This window comes from Grampus griseus, assembly GCF_964374135.1.
Source record: "Grampus griseus genome assembly, chromosome: 2".
NCBI lineage: Eukaryota > Metazoa > Chordata > Mammalia > Artiodactyla > Delphinidae > Grampus > Grampus griseus.
In genome coordinates, this window is record NC_139018.1 from 91,398,047 (window position 1) to 91,419,385 (window position 21,339).

Here is a 21,339-nt window from a genome sequence, read left to right on the forward strand (position 1 = left end):
TTTTTTTTCTGTACGTGAGCCTCTCACCGTTGCGGCCTCTCCCATTGCGGAGCACAGGCTCGGAACGCGCAGGCTCAGCGGCCATGGCTCACGGGCCCAGCCGCTCCGCGGCATGTGGGATCTTCCCGGACCGGGGCACGAACCCGTGTACCCTGCATTGGCAGGCAGACTCTCAACCACTGCGCCACCAGGGAAGCCCTTTGAAGATTTTTGAGAGGACTATTCTGTGTACTGTATGGTTTCTTCTCCATGCGGCAACCTCATTTCACTTTTATTTTCACTAGCCTTAAATGCCCTAAGGGCTTTTAAAAATTCATTATCAATTGAACAAGCTTAACTGTTAAATATTCAATATTGCTCTTAAAATAAAACAGCATTTTCAAATTATGACATTCAGAAAACAAGAGTTATAGCATTCAATTGGATTCAATTTGGGATTATCCCTTTGTAATTAGGCTAGCACTGACTAACAACAGATGTTTAGGGGAGAAAAAAAGGATGGAACGCCTAAGCTTGCCAGCGCTGTGTATATTTGAGGGGAGGGGGCATGATAAATTTTTATAATGGAACGCATGTGCTCTAAGACAATGAACTTGATGTTTTTAAGTACTGAAATCTAGTAGTTTAAAAGTCACAGGATTAATTAGGTCACGTTTTAGAAATAATGCTACAGTCTTAAATATCTTGTTGGTGAGAAATAACTCCGCTGTCTTGAATGAATAAAACAAAGGACTGACTCAGATATGTTAAATTTTCTTCTAGTGGTTATATATTTGGCACCTTTAGATGCTGTAACTAACAGATCCAGGATAGTTTAATTTCAGGAGACTTTATTTAGTCTCCAGAATGGCCCCTCCAATCCCACATCCATGCAAGAACACAAAGCCAAGGGGTACACTAAAAAAGAGACTGTTTTATTGTGTCATTTATGACATGGACCCCTTGTTGACAGGAATGGCCGAGGGTAATCTTGGCATATTGCACAGGTGTGATGAAGGATGCACTGGTGATCCTCTGGCTGCTGAGGCTGTTTCCTGGTCCTCCCAGACCTCCATGCATGTGTGGGCCAGTCACAGAAATTTCATTACCACTTGGTGTATACATTTAACAAGTCTTTGGTCTTAATAAGCACCATTACAAACCCTCACATTAAGGGCATTATTATTCTAGTTTATAAATGTTTCAATGATAAAAAATAGCACGATTACAGTATACACACACTTAATTTACATGTAATGTATTATACTCATAACTGAGATAAGCTACTGGACTAACTTTGGTTGATTGAAATTAATGAAGTATTTGAACTGAATACTTGTAATTTGGTTTCTAAGTTGTGTAAATATTACAGTGCATTTATAAATCTAGTTTGAGAATTTACTAGCACCAAATAGATATTATAAATGGCCAACCTAATACTTGTATTTGGAGAAGCAAAGTTTTACAATTTGAAAAAATAGAACAGTCCATAAATTGAAAGCACATTCCTGTACGTCTGCTAGAAGGATGGCACGTCAGCATGAATGGCCAACCCCCAGTGGAAATACATGTCCCAGTTTTCAAAAATAAACACATATGACAAGGTAGCTTAGCTACATACATGAGAAGCCTGAGAAAGTGGTTGTTTTGAACTAGGGTAGTCACCTGTACCTTGCTTTTGTAATACAAGAATAGTGCTTATTTATAGCAATTTACGTGGTGAAAGACTGTACCTATAATATGAAGATTCTGATTGGGGGAAAAATTCAGTTCTACCTATCTATCTTTGTTTTTTAATTATTTGGTCTCTGGATGGTGAATTAATGAAGCAAAATCTGAATTTTCATCTTCAGATTATCACCCAGTTCACCACTGAGGTAGTCTTTGTCATATTTATCTTCTAGCTGATTAAGTTCTTTCTTTTTATAAAGTGGACTACTACTGATTTGTAATGAATAGGTTCCAACCACTGGCTTCTTCTTTGTGAAGTGGAGGTAGCTGATCCCTTCCTTTTGGTTGATTTTAAAGAAGCCGTTTTCATTTCCAGATTCAATCAAGTATCTGTTGTGATTCGTCAGAGTCGTAAGGGCTGGAAGGAGTTCTAGGATTCGGACCTTGTTATTGATGTGGGAAATATTGAAAGCAAACACGGCTGTCTTCTCAACATCCCAGCTTGCAAGACTCACATTGGCTTCTATCTCAGGCTGATCCTGGAAAGACATATGGCAATGTGTTAAATAAAAGGTAAATATGCCACTTACTAAAGAAAAAGTGACTCAAATCTCACACTAACACAACTTTCTTCTCATGATGTATATACTGTATTGAAAGTGAGTATTCATAAAATACTGCTTAAACCACAAATGTTAAATTGGCACATTTTTATAATATTAAAAAATAAACATGTCAAGGAGAAAGTTGAAATCACTTGTATTTGGCGGCCTTCTATTGCAGTGGGTCTCAAAGTATGGTCCCCTACCAACAGCATCAGTATCACCTGGGCATCTGTTAGAAATGCAAGCTCTTGGTGTCACCTGAGACCTAGTGAATCAGAAACCCTTCGGATGTTTTCCAGAAATCCGTTTTCTTTTCTTTTTTTTTTTTTTTGCGCGGTACGCGGGCCTCTCACTCTTGTGGCCTCTCCCGTTGCGGAGCACAGGCTCCGGACGCGCAGGCTCAGCTGCCATGGCTCACGGGCCTAGCCGCTCCGCGTTATGTGGGATCTTCCCGGACCGGGACACGAACCCGTGTCTCCTTCATTGGCAGGCGGACTCTCAACCACTGCGCCACCAGGGAAGCCCCAGAAATCCATTTTAACAAGCCTTCCAGATGATTCAGATGTACACTCGAGTTTTTTTTTTTTTTTTTTTCTTCTTGGATATCTGCACATGATCTGCTTGCTTTTTTTTTTTAACATCTTTATTGGAGTATAATTGCTTTACAATGGTGTGTTAGTTTCTGCTTTATAACAAAGTGAATCAGTTATACATATACACGTTCCCATATCTCTTCCCTCTTGCATCTCCCTCCCTCCCACCCTCCCTATGCCACCCCTCTAGGTGGTCACAAACCACCGAGCTGATCTCTCTGTGCTATGCGGCTGCTTCCCACTAGCTATCTGTTTTACGTTTGGCAGTGTATATATGTCCATGCCACTCTCTCACTTTGTCACAGCTTACCCTTCCCCCTCCCCATATCCTCAAGTCCGTCATTTCCCAAACCACAGCAGATGCGTTGCAGCACTGATGCTAAGAAAGAACCAGTTTATTTCAATTTGATTCAGTGACGCAAAACCATCCCCACCGAAAGACACACCTATGAACCTACTTCCTGGCTCTGATGATCTGCTAATATTCAATGCTTTTCACTGGCTTCTTGCTTGCCTCTCTGGGACCACATGTGCTGGATTCTCCGGGCCTGCAGCCAGAGGTCTGGGTGAGTATCTGCATTTCTGAGTTGACGGAAAGGCTGCAGCAGCCGTAGGCAAAGAAAACCAGGCTGCTTGAGCTCCATGTTGTTTTTGTCTAGAATCCAAGTTCCCTCACACTCCACATGGCTGTTTTCAGTAGAGGAGTCTCTAGCTTTCAGAACTTGTCATCCCTGTGTAGGGAGAACTATGTCACTTCACTATTCTGCCCACTTGCTGTCCTGGATCTCAGACCTTGTCCTTTCAGCAGACTTTGGGTGGGTGTTTGACTTTCTTTTCGGCGAGACAGAGGAAATGAGCAAGTATGTGAAAACCTTCGAACGGCCACTCCCTAAAAGCAGCAAGAAACTCCAGAGAGCCCCACAGACCCTTGTAAAATACAGCCTAGAGCTCAGGGAATGTCTGGATTTTCTCCTCAGGGAGATTTTTCCCACTTTGGGGCACCCTTGGAGGAAACCATAGGAATCTGGAGGACCTTTCTGCAATAGGAGACATCAGGAGAAACCACCTTCTGACCTACCTCAATGTTGGAGGCCTCTGTTTCATTTGCGCTTCTCCGCTTCCTGCCCCGTTTGGGGTAGCCGTTGATCTTACACTCATAACACGCCTCTGGGGAGAGGGAATTGTCATCCATTTCACCACTGACAGGTGGCTCTGGGTTTCCTCGGCCCATGCCCATTCCAGAAACACAGTGCCTGTGGTGGAAGGGAAACAGATGTTTTTCGTTAGAATTGGGAGATGGAGGAGGGAGAGTTCTGGTGAAGCCTGGACCCCTCCCTAGTGACATTCAGTCCTTGATTATTTGTCCACTGGATGATCGGCGGTTCTGAGAACAACACTGAAGCCCTCGGTGTTTGGCCTCAAATTCTCAGTTCCCTGGGTTGACTTGATTTCTTTTTACTGTTTCTCAAGGCCCCGTTTTGCATATTTATTTGTCCCTTCACTTCCCAAATGAAATGTGGCAGGTGTTTTGCTGTACTGCTGGGGAGGAAACGGGGAGTGGAAACAAGAGAAGAACAGAGGATGAGGGAGACCATGTGACTCGGAAGGTTCAATAAAATGCCTTCTTTTTATGAAACAGGCTCCACATGAGTGAGAAAGGGATGAGACATCACTGTTCAGTTCCTTGCCCTCTTGCTGCTTAACTGATACTATCACTGCCACCTCCACTTCCACCACCACCGCTGTCACCAGCCTTCACCACTCCAGCTTCTGAGCAGTCTCTCCTCTCACTTATCCTCTCACTTATCAGACCTCTCACTTTGGCTGAAGCTCCTCCTGGAGATAAGAAGAAAGCGCTAGGTGACACCTGAGGTTGATTTAGATATAAATTGAGGGTATGCAATGTATAAAATACATGTATTAAAGCTTGCCCAACTGTGGGAAATTGCTTCAAATCATTCAAAACCACTAGGTCCACTGGCTCTGACTCATGTGAGGCTGGATAAACAAACCCATGCCCAAGAGAAAACTAGTTCAGCTGTTTTTCTTTGCCTTTCAGTTTTTAAAGCCAAGTTATGGAGGGAGGCTTGCATGTTTCACAAGTACCTTGTTTTGTTATTCTGCTTACTATTTCATAGGCCACTTGGAATGTATTTACCAGGCTCCTCTTTGAAAATGTGTTGAAATATTTGAATGATCCTAAAAGAATCTTTGCATTGGGGTAGGGTCCACCCTAGTGACTCACGGAGGAGCCCAAACTGTTATAAATGGGTAGATCTCTACTACTGGGTCCACTACTGGGTCCATAATGTAGAACAAATACCGTTTTCTCTTTCTGTATTAGTTGATCTATTCTTTATAACCCATGTTCCTTTATGCCTTTAAGATTCAAAATATAATGCCAATAAGAAGAAACTTTGTATTTTGCAGCAATTTCCAGGTTTCTAATATCTTCTGTAATCCTGCTGAGCCCGACACATTTCCTTGTCCTTTAATCTTGCACCATGAAATGTGCAGAAACAATAAAATGGACGAAATGATAAATGCTCATCCTGTATGTGTGTGCATTCACATAATGATTAAATTATTGGAAGGCAAACCCCAAATTCACAGGCTTTTGGCTCCTTTCTCAGAACTCCCTTCCAGTATTTTCATATCCCTGGAACACCACTTACAAGAAGTGTGACTATAAAGTCCCACTGGCCAGAAGCCAGTTTGGAGTGTCACAGTTTTTGCTGGGAAAATGGTTCTGGCATTAAACTTATAAAGAATGAGTCTACTGAGAGCCAGACACAAACATCTGGAAATTTGAGTCCTATTGCTGGCATTCTGTGTGCTTCCCATGAAACATTCTTTTACCTTCTACACACCCCAAAATGAATCACTTGATGTTTGTGTGTCAAGAAATCAAAGAACACAAAATTAACAATTGGATATATACACGTAAGTGTGTGTTGTGGAATATGTGACTTTGTGTGTGGGGGGGAGTATATATAAGTGTGTGTGTTGGTGTGTATATATATATGTGTATGTATACTTAATGTCTGTGTTCCTAATTAAAAAGTTAAAATTTGAGCTCCTACACAGAGTAGCCAGAACCGAGACAACCAAGTCCAGATGAATTCAGTGGGGAAGAAGACCTAAACTTTGAAAACTTAACACTAACTCTTAAATGACTGAGTAGAATAAAAACGCATCTTTCCTGCCCCAGCTCTCACACGTACAATGGGGTGAAGTATTCTACCTGGAAAATACAGTAATTCTCTTGACTCTTATATGTAATGCTCTTTTGGCAATTTTGAATGTACATTTAAGTCTGAAATGTAAAATACACTTTAAAACTGTAAAGGACTCCACAAAAGGTATCTTTTTGGTTTATCCTAACAGGAGCTAGATGAGAAGGCATTTTAAGTCGAGACAGAATCCTGCTTGCCCCAGGAGAAGGCTGCATCAGCAAAGTGCAGCCTGAGTCCAGTTCTGTCACGGGTCGCAGCCCCTGTATTTCCTGAGAGATGAATCGCTTTCCAACAAGATGTGAAGAGCAAGAGAATGAGACCGGTAAGCCATAGAGCGAGGTATTCACAATGTCATTTCATTATTTTGTTTGACATTCTATGAATGTCCAGAAACCTAGATGTCCCCTTTCAAATAAAATAACCTAAAACCTTTGCAGCACTAATTGGAATTAACTCAAGAATCATAAAAAGTATGGTTCTACTCTACTAGGACAGGTCATTTTGAATTAAATATACTTAATTATGTTATGAATGAGAAAGCCTCCAACCACGACCATGGCTAGCAGTGCTTACCCTTGGCCTATTCGGAAGTAGCCAGGTGGACAGGCACAGAGGTAGCCGCCCTCGGTATTGGAACAGCCGTAACTGCAGGGGGCCTGAGAAGAGCCACATTCGTTGATGTCTTGGCACCCACCACTGAACTGTTCGTACTGGAAGCCAGCAGGACACATGCACTTGTAGCTCCCCAGCGTGTTGTGGCAGGAGGCTCCTCCGCAAATGTGAGCACTGAGGCATTCATTTTCATCTGCAGAAAAAACCAGAAGACACCGCATATGTGATACCAGCCAGAGGTTGCTATGGAGGTGTCTGGATCAGGCCACTTGCTGCCGGCCAGCTGGCCCTCCCCTAGGCTCTTAGGAAGGTAACACAGGCAGAGGTGGCTGCGGTGGGAAAGGGAACAAGAGAGAAAGATGTGGAAACAGGTGTGGTCTCTTGCCATATGGTGAGCGAACGTGGTTTCTGAGGTCAAGTGCACCAGGCAGAATACATTAGGGAGTGGCATTCTGAGGACCAGCAGACTCCAGTTCTCATCTGAAGCCAATACTTGTATGTTCTGCTCTACGGGAGCATCCCGTGTAGAACGTGGGGATGGTTCATGGCTAAGGTTCAGGGTTCAGGGTGGGAGGGCAGGAATCAGTTCTTTGCACCTTTGCTTCACAAGTGCCCACTAATAGGATGATTATCTCCACAGCAGAGATGAACCATATTCCTGGAGGCTGCTTTCTCGGTCTTCCTTTTTCAGGATGAGTAGGGCTGGCAAGGGCTGACACCCTGCAGGAAGTGTCGGCCCACTAGGACTTCATTTTCAAAAGTCCATAAAAGCCTCCAGGTGCTTGCCCTGGGGATGAGTAGTGTCTTCTGGTATGTCTGCTCCCATCTCTGAATGGGCCCCTTTATCCAAACCACCTCCTGCTCAGAGTCTGGGCCATGTCTAAAGCTAAGTATGGCTGGAACAGATTCAGTGCAGACTTCACAGGCAATAATTGGGGAAAACCTACAAGAGACACAGATGCTGCAGAACTAGCTACAGATAGGGACCGGCCAAGTCTGATGGCAATAAGTAGGAAAAAGAAATCTAACTTTAACAAATCAATTCAAAGGGAAGAAACCCCTCAAGTTTCTCATCATGTCTGATGTATACTTTTTTGAAATTTCCAATATATTTTTGTAGACCTGCCTTTGTAGGGCAGCACGGATGTTTGCTGGTAAGACATTTCTTAACTGCTAGAGCCCATTTTCAGGCATATGTTCATATGAATGCATGTGACTGACCTTCTCCTCACTTAGCAAATACCTAATTCCAATGGAAGAGAGGAGGAGAAAGGCAACTAAAACTTATTAGATGCCTACTGTATGACAGTTGGGATACTAGGTACTTCACTCCATCTACTTAACCTGCCTAACAGTCACAGAGGTAGGTATTAAAATCCCTATTTTCCAGGTGAAGAAAGCAAGACTCAGAAAGCCCCACCAAGATCTCCCAGCAGCAGCCGCAGGGCAGAGATGCACACCCAGGTCTGTCTGACTACAAAAGTCACGTGCTTTCCTTCATATCACAGTGTCTCTCAAAAGACTCACCCACATTTAAACTGGTCCTTTCTCTTTTACTTTTTCATTGGCTGAGGTAGATTCATTTTTCAAGAACAAAATTGTTTCTAAGGAAATACCTTTTTTTTTTAAATTAGGAGAACAGGTGGGTAAAAACAGTGAGGGCGGGATACTTGCATATATATACATACACACACACACACAATTCAGATTGCCTTCCACCCTTCCTTCCTCTCTTCCTTCTCTTCCTCCCCCTTCCTTTCTCGACCTGCCCCCCCCCCCACACTTCTTGCCTGTATGTAGTTACAGAGAGAAGAAGGAGTAGATATACAATAAGAAAGCTATTGGTTGAGCTGCCTACTATGGCTCAGTGCCTAGCTATGCATCTGTTTGAGATCCTTTATATCCAAGGACTCTCAAGTACCCACCCAAGGTCACTTAGGTTCTAAGGTTCCTAAAACAAAATGATTCAATATGCCATCATCTGTGTTCTTTTTCCCCTTATTTTAAATTAGAGGTGAGCTGTGTGATAGAAACTAATGGAGACCATGGGCATCCAGGATGAATGAAGAACCGAGGGTAGTTGCTTTGGTGAAGGGAATATCTCTGGGCTGAATGTCTTCTCCTTGCCTTGCTTATCCACTTCCAGACTTCTCGCCTGCCCTCGGCTCTACAAGGCTGATCGGAATGGAGCATCCACAAGCTCCTCTCCTGTATCCTGAGCTTTTGGTTGGGCTCAGCCATCTGTTACTTGCTGGGACTCTGGCTGATAAAACCTCTAAGGTAAGGCATGGGTATATGTGGGGAAGACCTGTTAATACAGAGCTTAGATTTATTCTGTTTTGTTCCAAGGAGCAGAAACAGGACCAGTGGTTAGGAGTTAGTGGGAGAAGAGCTTCATTCTTTATGAAAAAGATATTTCTAAAAATTAAAGTTTTCTATGCATAGATTGGGCTGTCTTGGGAGAAGGTGAGTACCTTTCTAGGTTGGAGAGGGATTGATATGTTAGGAAACAGATCAGACTAGATCATTGCTAAGGTTCTTTCTAAATTTGAGTATCTCTCTTTTTAACTTGGAGTATCTATTCCTGTCAAGAACTCTCCCTGTCCCCTTTTCACATTCTTTTCTACTTTATTTTACATGTTTTCCTCCCTGAGAATCTAATAAGTTTAAATTAAACTTGCTTATCTGGGTTGGAGAGATGGGGTAGAGTGGAGCACGGATTAAGATAAGAAATTGGCAAATGTTCAATGTTTACAGCTTGAAAACAATCTGTTTGTGCACTCACCCTTTCTATCAATATACAAATACCATGATTTGTTTAACATGTTTTGCACTTTTCCTGACCTTTTTCATCCTGTGTGTGCACCCTGGAGCAAATGGCTCCACAAGGAATTTTTCTACACGCCCAAATCTTTGTTTTATTCTTTCAGTTGTTACTTAAATTGGTGAGGGTTTTGCTCTTTTCATAAAAAGAGACAATTCTAATTTGAATGAAATAGCATTAGAGTCTCTGAAAGACACTCCTTAAAAGCAGATGGAAACCTACTTACTCTGTCCTCTAAACTCAAAGTTTCCAGCATCAGGCTCGCATAGTGTGTCTTAGCTGTGGTGTTAAGGGAGAGCCACTGGGAGAACTCCAAATGTAGAACAGCCTTTCCTTTACTAATTTCCTATAGGTCATGATGGGTCAGCTCCAACTTCAAGCTGCAAGTTTGATATTTTCTAGAAAGCAATGATATCCGTGGCCCTTTACCCTATAAACCCATCCATCTTCCAAGAGGGAACTTCTGGCTGCCTAGGAGCAAGGATCCAGGGAGGGCTGGTCCAAGAGATCTGCTCTGCATGGCTCTGGGGAAGCCATTCTGGCCCAAGGCAATGCAGTGCTCATTCTGGGTAAGTATAATTCCCAAGAAATATGAGACCAGTTTGAACTGGTATCTTCTGGGCATCAAAACCCCCAAACCTCTTCCCACTTTTTAAAAACTGAAATTTAGTTGATTTCCAATAGTGTTAGTTTCACGTGTACAGCAAAGTGATTCACTTATATATATTATATAGGTCCATCCATGTTGCTGCAAATGGCAATATTTCATTTTTTATGGCTGAGTAATATTCCAGTGTGTGTGTGTGTGTGTGTGTGTGTGTGTGTGTGTATCTTCCTAAACCAATCATCTGTTGATGGGCACTTGCGTTGTTTCCACATTTTGGCTATTGTAAATAGTGCTGTTATGAACACTGGGGTGCATGTATCCTTCTGAATTAGAGTTTTCATCTTTTGGGGATATATGCCCAGGAGTGGGATTGCTGGATCATATGGTAGCTCTATTTTTAGTTTATTAAATAACCTCCACACTGTTCTCCATAGTGGCTATACCAATTTACATTCCTACCAACAGTGCAGGAGGGTTCCCTTTTCTCCACACATTCTCCAGATGTAGACTTTTTGATGATAGTAGACTTTTTTGGAGATAGTAGACTTTTTGATGATAGTCATTCTGACCAGTGTAAGGTGATGATACCTCATAGTGGTATTGATTTGCATTTCTTTAATAATTAACAATGTTGAGCCTCTTTTCATGTGCTGATTGGTCATCTGTTTGTCTTCTTTGGAGAAATGACTATTTAGGTCTTCTGTCCACTTTTTGATTGGGTTGTTTGTTTTTTTGATACTGAGTTGTATGAGCTGTTTGTGTATTTTGGATATTAACCCCTTGTCGGTTTCATCATTTGCAAATATTTTCTCCCATTCCATAAGTTGTCTTTTCATTTTGTTGATGGTTTCCTTTGCTGTACAAAAGCTTTTAAGTTTGATTAGATCCCATTTGTTTATTTTTGCTTTTATTTCTTTTGCTTTGGGAGACTGATCTAAGAAAATATTGCTACGATTTATGTCCAAGAATGTTTTGCCTATGTTCTCTTCTAGGAATTTCATGGTGTCATGTCTCATATTTAGGTCTTTAAACCATCTTGAGTTTATTTTTGTATATGGTGTGACGGAGTGTTCTAACTTCACTGATTTACATGTGGTTGTCCAGCTTTCCCAGAACCATTTGCTGAAGAGATTGTCTTTTCTCCATTGTATATTCTTGCTTCCTTTGTTGCAGATTAATTGACTGTAGGTGCGTGGGTTTATTTCTGGGCTCTCTATCTGTTCCGCTGATTTATATGTATGTTTTTGTGCCAGTACCGTGCTGTTTTGATTATTTCAGCTTTGTATTATAGTCTGAATTCTGGAAGGTTTATGCCTGCAGCTTTGTTCTTTTTCCTTGGAATTGCTTTGAAAATTCTGGGTCTTCGGTGGTTCCATATAAATTTTGGGATTTTTTTCTAGTTCTGTGAAAAATGTCACAGGAAATTTGATAGGGATCACATTAAATCTATACATTGCTTTGGGTAGTATGTCCATTTTAACAACATTAATTTTTCTAATCCAAGAGCATGAGATATCTTTCCATTTCTCTGAATCATCCTTTATTAATCCTTTATTAATGTTTTATAGTTTTCAGCATATAGGTTTTTCACTTCCTTGGTAAAGTTTATTCCTAGGTATTTCATTTTATTGATGTGATTTTAAACAGGATTTTTTTTTTTTTTTACTTATATTGTTGGTGTAAGGAAATGGAACAGATTTCTATATATTAATCTTGTATCCTGCTACCTTGCTGAATTCATTTATTAGTTCCAACAGTTTTTGTCTGGAGTCTTTAGGGTTCTCCATATAGAGTATCATGTCATCTGCAAATAGTGACAGTTTTACCTCTTTGCTTCCAATTTGGATACCTTTTATTTCTTCTATGATTGCTGTGGCTAGGATTTCCAATACTATGTTGAATAGAAATGGTGAGAGAGTGGGCATCCTTGTCTTTTTCCAGATTTTAGTGGGAAGGCTTTCAGCTTTTCACCATTTAACATTATATTGGCTGTTGGTTTGTCGTAATGGCTTTTATGATGTTGGGATATGTTCCCTCTATACCCACTTTGGTGAGAGTTTTTATCATGAATGGATGTTGAATTTTATCAAATGCTTCTTCTGCATCTGTTGAGATGATCATGTGGTTTTTGTCTTTCCCTTTGTTGATGTGGTGTAACACATTGATTTTGCATGTGAGCCACCTTTGTGACCTAGGAATGAATCCAACTTGATCATGGTGTATGATCCTTTTTATGTATTGTTGGATTCAGTTTGCTAAAATTTTATTGAGGATTTTTGCATCTATATTCATCAAAGATATTGGCCTGTAATTTTCTTTTTGTGTAGTGTCTTTGTCTGGTTTTGGCATCAGGGTGATGGTGGCTTCATATAATGACTTTGGAGTGTTACCTCCTCTTAAATCTTTTGGAATAGTTTGAGAAGGCTAGTATAAGTTCTTCTTTGTATATTTGGTAGAATTCCCCAGTGAAGCAGTCCGGTTCTGGACTTTTGTTTGCAGGGAGTTTTTTTCATTACAGATTCTATTTTACTTCTAGTGATTGGTCTGTTCAAATTATCTGGTCTGTTCAAATTATCTGTTTCTTCTTGATTCAGTTTTGGCAGGCTGTATGTTTCTAAAAACGTGTCCATTTCTTCTACGTTGTCCAATTTGTTGGCATATAACTGTTCATAGTATTCTCTTTTGATTTTTTGTATTTCTGTGGTATCAGTTGTTATTTCTCCTCTTTCATTTCTTATTTTGTTTCTTTGGGTCCTCTCTTTTCTTCTTGGTGAGCCTGGCTAGTGGTTTGTCAATTTGGGTTATCTTTTCAAAAAACTGGTTCTTGGTTTTATTGATCTTTTCTGGGTTTTTAAAAAATCTCTATTCCCTCTCTGATCTTTCTTATTTCCTTCTGCTGACTTTAGGTTTTGCTTGTTGTTTTTCTAATTCTTTTAGGTGGTAGGTTAGGTTGTTTGAGATTTTTCTTGTTTTTGAGGAAGGCCTGTATTGCTGTGAACTTCCCTCTTGAAACTGTTTTTGCTGCATCCCATAGATTGTGTAAGTTTGTGTTTCCATTGTTGTTTGTCTCAAGGTATTTTCTGATTTCTTCTTTGATTTCATTGTTAACCCATTGGGTTTTTTAGTAGCATGTTGTTTAGTCTCCATGTGTTCATTTTTTTCCCCATTTTTCTTTCTGTGGTTGATTTCTCGTTTCATACTATTGTGGTCAGAAAAGATGATTGAAATAATTTATATTCTCTTAAAGTTCTTAATGCTTGTTTTGTAACCTGGGAAGCGGTCTATCCTAGAGAATGTTCCATGTGTGTTTGAAAAGAAGGTGTATTCTGGTGTTTTTATTTTGGATGTAGTGTCCTGTAGATATCAATTAAGTCCAACTGGTCTGTTGTGTCATTTAGGACCTCTGCTGCCTCACTGAGGAAGATCTGTCCATTGGTGTCATTAGGGTGTAAGTCTCCTACTATCATTGTATTCCTGTCAATTTCACCCTTTATGTCTGTTAGTATTTGTTTTATATATTTAGGTGCTCCTATATTGGGTGCATGTATTATTGAGCGTAATATCCTCTTCTTGTAGTGATCCCTTTATCATTATATAATGTCCTTCTTTTTCTTTATGGACTTTGTTTTAAAGTCTATTTTGCCTGATATGAGTATTCCTACCCCTGTTTTCTCGTCATTTCCATTTGCATGAAATATCTTTTTCCATCCCCTCACTTTCAATCTGTGTGTCTTTCTCCCTGAAGTGAGTGTCTTGTAGGCTGCATATTATAGGTTCTTGTTTTGTTTTTTTTTTTTTTGTGGTATGCGGGCCTCTCACTGTTGTGGCCTCTCCCATTGCGGAGCACAGGCTCTGGACGCACAGGCTCAGTGGCCATGGCTCACGGGCCCAGCCACTCTGCGGCATGTGGGATCTTCCCAGACCGGGGCATGAACCTGTGTCCCCTGCATTGGCAGGTGGACTCTCAACCACTGCACCACCAGGGAAGCCCTAGGTTCTTGTTTTTTATCCAATCTGCCACTGTGTCTTTCAATCAGAGCATTTAGTCCATTGACATTTAAAGTAATTATTGAGAGGTATGTACTTATTGTCATTTTAAACCTTGTTCTCCAGTTGATTTTGTAGTTCTTCTTTGTTCATCTTTTTTGTTTTTCCTTTTGTGGTTTGATGGTTTTTTAAATATTATGTTTGAGTTTCCTTCTTTTTGGTTTTTATGAATCTATTTTATGTTTTTAATTTGTGGTTACCCTGGTTTTCAAGTATGTTGACCCATAACTATATCTACTTACTTTAAACTGATAGTCATATAAGCTCAAACACATTCTAAACAATCTACAATTTTTAGTCCCCTCCTCCAAATTTTGTGATTTTGATGTCCTATTTTACACCTTCATGTTTGCTTTTGCTATTAATTGTAGATATAATCACCTTTACAACAATTTTTTGATTGTTTTTTAATCTATGTACTGGCTTAAGTGATCTGCAATCCTTTTATATATTTGCCTTTCCTATTGGGATTATCCCTTTCCTATAGATTCTTGCTTTTCTATTTAGAGAAGACCTTTCAATATTTCTTTTTTTTTTTCTTTTTTTTTCCTGGCTGCACCACATGGCATGTGGGAGCTTAGTTCCCTGACCAGGGATAACACTCATGCCCTCTGCAGTGGAAGCGTGGAGTCCCATAACTGGACTACCAGGGAATTCCCTCAATATTTCTTTTAAGGTAGGTTTAGTATTGCTGAATTCTTTTTGTTTATCTGAGAAATTTTTTCTCTCTCCTTGTATTCTAAATGATAATGTTGCCAAGTGTAGAGTATCTTAGGTTGCAGGTTTTTCCCTTTCAAGACTTTGATTATATCATGACACTCCCTCTGGCCTGCAAAGTTTCTGCAGAGAAATAAGCTGAATCTTTCTCTTGCTACCTTTAGAATCCTCTCTTTAACTCTTGCCATTTTAATTATGATATGTCTTAGTGTGGGTCTGTTTAGTTTCATCTTGTTTGGGACCCTTTGTGCTTCCTGTACCTGGATATCTGTTTTCTTCTTTAGGGTTGGGAAGTTTTCAGCCATAATTTCTTCAAATACACTTTAGATCCCCTTCCCTCTCTCTTCTCCTTCTGGAACCCCTGTTATGTGTAGATTGGCACACTGTGTATTATCTCATAGGCCCCATATGTTGCTTTCATTTTTTTCACTTTTCTTTCTGTCTGCTGTTGTGATTGGGTTATTTCCATTATTCTGTCTTCCAGATCACTTATTTGTTCTTCTATGTTATTTACTGTGCTATTCATTGCTTCTAGATTGGTTTTTATCTCAGCCGTTGAGTTGTCTAATTTTGCCTGGTTCCTCTTTATAGTTTCTAGTTCATTGTTTAATCTTCATTTCTATTGATAATCTTTATTAATTCTTTAGCATTTTTCTTACCTCCTTTTTGAACTTGGGTTTAGTAGACTGGTGAGGTCTATTTCATTATCTGTTTTTTTCAGGGGGGTTTCTCTTATTCTTTTAACTGGGAAGAGTTCCTATGCTTTTTCATTTTACTTAACTGTTTCTCCTAAATTCATAGAGACAGAGAAAGTGATCTACTCTGGTCTTGAAGGGGTGTTTTCTGTGGGAGCATCCCTTTGTAGACTGTGTGATTCCAATACTTTTGGTGAGAAGGCTATTTATGGTATGGATGCCAGCCACGTCTTTCCTCAGAGTGTGCTGGCCATTCTTCCTTAGACAGAGGATGTGATTGGTGTTGTGCCTCCATAGCCTGCACTGGATGTTGGGTGGGGCCTCCCTTCTGCTCTGTGGCTGTCACAGCCCCGTCAGGGTGGTGTCTGCTCCACAGCTGTTGGAGTAGAAGCCCTGAGGGTCACGTTTGGTCAGGCTCCATTGCCCTTGAGGGTGTGCTCTGTCCCAAAGGAGGTGACTGCCGAAGCAAGTAAGGCCCGTGTGGTCACAGCAAACCTAAGTGCCACCCATGCGGGTGTCCGTGGTTCTGCTGAGAAGCAGCCCAAGGTTGTGTCCCTTTCTGTTGTGTTCGTCCCAGACCTAGTGCCAGGCTGTGGTGTGGAGTGGGCTGCTGCTGGAGGCCAGGGTGCTGTGGCTGCAGGAATCGAGGTGGTTGTGCTACTGTGTGGAACCTGGACTGCCTCTGTGACAGGCCACTCTGAGGATCTGCCCACCCCAGATCCGGCTGCAGGCTGTGGGGTGGAATGGGTGGAGATGAGTGCTCTTGCCAGAAACCACCTCTGCATACTCCTTTCCAGGGCCTGTCCACCCAAGCCACGCGTTTCTGTGGCACCACCTGGTGTGTGTGCTGACAAAATCCACCGTGGCCAGACCCTCCCCTGCCTGAGATTCAGCACTTAGTCACTGCTTATACTGGCAGCCCAGCCCCACACTGAGTTTCAGACTGAGGAGTGTGCCAAGCTGGCAGCTGTCAGCGCTGGTCTCTCTCCACTCTGACTGCTAGCAAGCCGGCACGTGTGCACTCCTCACAAGCAGAGTCCAGTTCCCTCCATCTGTCCCAGCAGACCTCCCAGCAGGCAAGGAAGCTCCTCAGGGTGAGGGCTGTCCACGTGGACCTTCCCTTCTTCACAGATCGTCCCAGGGGTTCCAGTCGCATCCCAATGCCTTCTTTTTTATTTTATTTTTTCCACCCTACCCAGCTTCATGGAGATCTTTCCTGCCACTTCAGTTGAATAAGAAGTCTTCTGCCAGTTTCCAGTTGGTTTTCCGTGAGAGTTGCTCCACATGTAGACGTATTTTTGATGTGTTTGTGGGGGGGAGGTGAGCTCCACATTCCTCCTGTTCTGCCATCTTCATCCTCCCCTCTCTTCCCACTTCCTAATAGACTCATTCTTCTACAAGTCCCAGGCAGGAGATGATCTTCATGGGGCCAAAATAGAATCTCCAGGCAACGAGGACATGACCTGGCTATCTCTACTATTTCTGGACTGAGTGTAGGAAGAGGAGGGTTAAGGCCCAGCAGTGACAGACCTCACCTCTTTTATACTCTTCTCCACAGCTCCAGTTTCATTCAAGGGACCTACGTAATAAGGGCAGATAGGCTCATATGCTGGATATTGAATCAACAAAGCTCATGCTGGAAGTTCTGTGAACAATGTCAGAAACTGGTGATTAAAATCCAAGACCTTCCTGAGCTGATAACAAAGGGCTTTTGATTAAAACCAGACAGCTCATCAGCAAGCTGTGCAGCCTAAACTCTAGCACTGTGGTCATTTTAGCCAAGACTACTCACCTCTGCAAAACTGCATCTTGTAAAGAATCAAACCAGATGAGAGAGACACGCGTTTGATAAATGAACGTGTACCAAATGTGTCTTCATTTGGAGTAAAGTCAAGCGTTGCAATGTGGAGCAGCCACCCAGAAGGCAGTTGCCCTTTGTTTTTGCTAAGTAGGGCTCTGTAGCCAACAGAGTGGCAGCCAAAACAGGTCACCAGAGCACAAAGCTTGCAGTGCTACTTGCTGAATGAAAAAAACAAGCAAACAAGTGAAGGTGACGCTAGAAAGGCAGCCCTAAAACATGAAGTTAAGAGCCTTGGGTTCTAGCTCTGGTCCTGCCACCAAAGAACTGGTAAGGACAGACTACCTTTCCTTCCTGGGCTTCTAAGCCTTCATCAGTAAAACAAAGGGCTTGGGCTAGATGGCTTGGGGTCCCTCTAAATTTGCAATGTTGGGATTCTCTGATGTGCATTAAGAGTTATTTTCCTATGATACTGTGGAATCAAAAATGACAGCTTCAATTTAATGGGAGATTCTAGGGGACTCCCTTATTATTCAAAGCAAATTAGCAATCCTGAAAAAAACTTTCTGTGTTTGCTGCTTGCACTCTGCCCCAAAGATGTATAGCACTCAATGGAACCACTTCTGCATCTTCTGGCCAAAAGTTGCTCATAACAGCCTGTCGCTGGCTGATAAACTACAGTCAGAAGCAGGATTTTGTTGGCCTCTAAGGTGAAGAGAACTCCATGTGGGCTGATGACTAGCAATGAAGCAGGAGAGCAAGGGGATATTGGGAGTCAAGGAATTCTGGGGACATTTCATTTCAAACGCCCTCAAAATACCCTTTATCATTATTTTTTTTTTTTTCTTAGTTTGCTACTTTGCAAAGGCTGTGACTTCCTTCTGGATTCAACAGGTACGGACAGTTTGAAATGGTATTTGTTGCTTCAATGACAAGTTGAAAGTTTTTAGAAAGAAAGCAGTTTTCTGACTCGTAGGAGCTGATGGCAATTCATCTTGTGAACAAGGGAAAACTACTTGCCGACACACTGGTTCCATTGGTAGTGCTGGAGATAGCCCTGGGGGCAGCTGCACCTGTAGCCGCCGATGATGTTCTGGCAGCCATGCTGGCAGCGATGGTTTCCTTCGCACTCGTCCACATCTGAAAAGGAAGGCAGAGTCGCCTTTAAGTCACATCAATGCTTGTCTCAGAGGTGTTCTCTGAAGCAACATTTATAAGCATATGAAAGTGAAAGGCAATTTTAGTAAGAAATCTGGTCCTTAAAAAATTATTCTACCACCAAAAACTTCAAGAATATCTACTCTGGAGCTTTTGATAAGTCCAAGGAAAAAACCATTCATCTATCCCTGGTAAAGTCCACAGATAAAAATGACGAAGAAACTAATGCAAGGCACAAGAGCACTGTGAGACAGCCGTGTAAATTACTTATATTTCCTTATTTGTGCCAGAATTAGAAACCAAAATGTCAGTACAGAAACAAAATCCTAAAAAATATAAGTAAAACATTTAATCCTATACTAGCAGAAGAGCTATTCCTCATATACTTAATCCACATTGAGGGAATCCTTCTAAGACTCTGGATCCAGTGACTAGAAAATTAGTGAAATTCAGGAATCTAGCTATTTTTCTTGACTGGGTCATTCCCTATTAGACTAAATGAACAACTGAGTGGAAAAAGTCTTGTTATATTCAGGAGAAGCATGTGTTATGGACACAGTCAAGCATGAGACAAAAGATGGATCTCTAAGATATGGGACCCGTGCAAACTAGAGAAAACACTTCCCATCTTCAGCTGGCTATCTCCCCTGTGCTCAGTTCTGATGTCTTATAGAGGATGATGCTGCAGGTGTTTATAGGCCCCCTCCACAAGGACCGACCAGCTGGATCAAGCTAAGGGCTCCACGCACCTTCACAGCTGGCACCGCTCTGATCAAGTGAGAATCCCCGCTGGCATTCACAGGTGAAGCTTCCAGGAGTATTCTGGCAAATGCCCTTAGACCCACACAGGTTGATGTCAGAGGTGCATTCATTGTTATCTGTAAGAAGCAGTGGGGGAAAGGAGAGGGTGAAACTTCCCCGAAGCTGTCTTTGTGTTGTTTAAAAGAAAGAAAGAAGGGTGATTTGCTGAGAAAACGCCAATAACTTTTCACATACACGCATGCACACAGAGACACACATACATGTACTCACATATTTTTTTGAGTTTTATCTTCTTATTCCAACAGCAGAAGTGCTCGAAAACAATCCCTTAGAGGAATAGTTGCACTCCATATAGGATTTTTCCCCTCCCACTTACCAATGCAGGCAGTATGGTGTTGGGTAAATCCAGGCGGACATTTACATGTGAAGCTGCCAATGGTGTTAACACACAGGAACTGGCAGTTGTGCTGCTTAGTTGCACACTCATCAAGATCTATAAGAAAATGCAAGATGGGCATTGGAATTGAGCTGAAGCCCAGGTACCTAGAAGCTGCCCTAGGGAGCAGCTCTGAGTTTTCTTTTCTACATCGCAAATGACCTGGTCAGAAGAGAGCCACAGCAAATGGCTAGGAGGAACCCAGGAGATAAGGGTTTGAAAGATAAAGCATGGTTTCAGTTCAGACCAAAAATGCATTTCTTTGGGGATCCAAGAAAAACCCATTCCCTTTAGTTATAGGAATGCAGAAATTTCTCAGCAAAGAAATGTCCAATAAATTATAAAATTTAAATGAATTACAAAATGAAATAAAAGATTAAGGATTCTCAAAAATTTCCAAAGCACTGAAAAGATCTATTCAAGTTAAAATATAAAAAGAAATGTTGGGCTTCCATGGTGGCACAGTGGTTAAGAATCTGCCTGCCAGTGCTGGGGACATTGGGACACCAGGGTTTGAGCCCTGGTCCGGGAAGATCCCACATGCAACGGAGCAACTAAGCCTGTGTACCACAACTACTGAAGCCTGTGAGCCACAACTACTGAGCCCACAAGCCACAACTACTGAAGCCCGCGCGCCTAGAGCCTGTGCTCCACAACAAGAGAAGCCACCACAATGAGAAGCCTGCACACCGCAACAAAGAGTAGCCCCCGCTCGCCGCAACTAGAGAAAGCCCGCCTGCAGCAATGAAGACCCAACACAGCCAAAAATTAATTAAAAAAAAAAATTAATTAATTAATTAATTAATTTAAAAAAAAAGAAATGTTGAGGGTGGAAATGAATTTCTCTGCTTGGTTCTTTCCTGTTTGCTGTTTTTAATCTTCTCAAATGAGCTGGTCAACCAGGTCAAACCAAACCAATCTAACTTTTTTGTTTAGATTCTCCTTTGGATGAAACAAAATTGAGTAATCAGGAAGGAAACAAAGGAAAGAAAAAAAAATCATTCTGATAAGCCAATAGCATTTTTTTAAAGACTGCCTACGGTATTTATCCAACATTATTTTCCACTTCTCAATAAAATCCTCCGCTTTGACCAGGCCTCTTTCCTCACTGCCAGAGCTTCTGGCTCTTTCTGAGCTCCATAGCTATTTTAAACCTTTAAGAGATACAAAGTGTGTTCCAGCTTTTAGTTGAATTTTAATTAAAAAAAAAAAGAAACTGCAGAGAATTTAGAAATCTATCGGCCTACCTTCCTTCCTGCCTGGCTCTCTGCCTGCCTCCCTCCCTTTCTTGTGATCTTCTTTTATCACTGTATACAGAGCTGTACTTGGAGCTGCAAATCAGTGCCAGTTCCTGGCTAGACTAATATCTGGAGTGGACCTGAACTAAAGAACTGCCCATATTTCTCCCAGTGCTGACATCTCTTAAAAAGGAGCCAATCCTGTGCTCTTTCCATTGCTGGGGAGTTGCTGTTTCTGCTTTTCTGGTTTCTGCATGATTGGCAGCTGTATGTCTCCTGCCAGCAGGTGGCCTCCCCTCTCTATGACCCCAGGGGACTTGCTAGAGCACCATCACACGGTTACTGAAGCTTATCTGCAAAC

At 41.7% G+C, this 21,339-nt stretch overlaps 1 protein-coding gene across 2 annotated transcripts in view; it reads right to left on the bottom strand.

Annotated features, from left to right (window-relative positions):
- Positions 1-893: 893 nt before the first annotated feature.
- Positions 894-21,339, bottom strand: part of FBN1 (fibrillin 1) — a gene marked incomplete at its 5' end in the record, with an annotated part of 252,802 nt that continues 232,356 nt past the window's right edge. The window contains 6 exons of one of the 2 annotated variants that reach the window (XM_082647205.1): positions 894-2,189; positions 3,927-4,101; positions 6,658-6,889; positions 18,405-18,524; positions 19,292-19,420; positions 19,681-19,797. In XM_082647205.1, coding sequence (XP_082503331.1) covers positions 1,800-2,189; positions 3,927-4,101; positions 6,658-6,889; positions 18,405-18,524; positions 19,292-19,420; positions 19,681-19,797 — 1,163 coding nt within the window. In that variant the 3' untranslated portion in view covers positions 894-1,799. The remainder of the gene's footprint in view (positions 2,190-3,926; positions 4,102-6,657; positions 6,890-18,404; positions 18,525-19,291; positions 19,421-19,680; positions 19,798-21,339) is intronic. The other variant, XM_082647206.1, reaches the window with a different exon arrangement.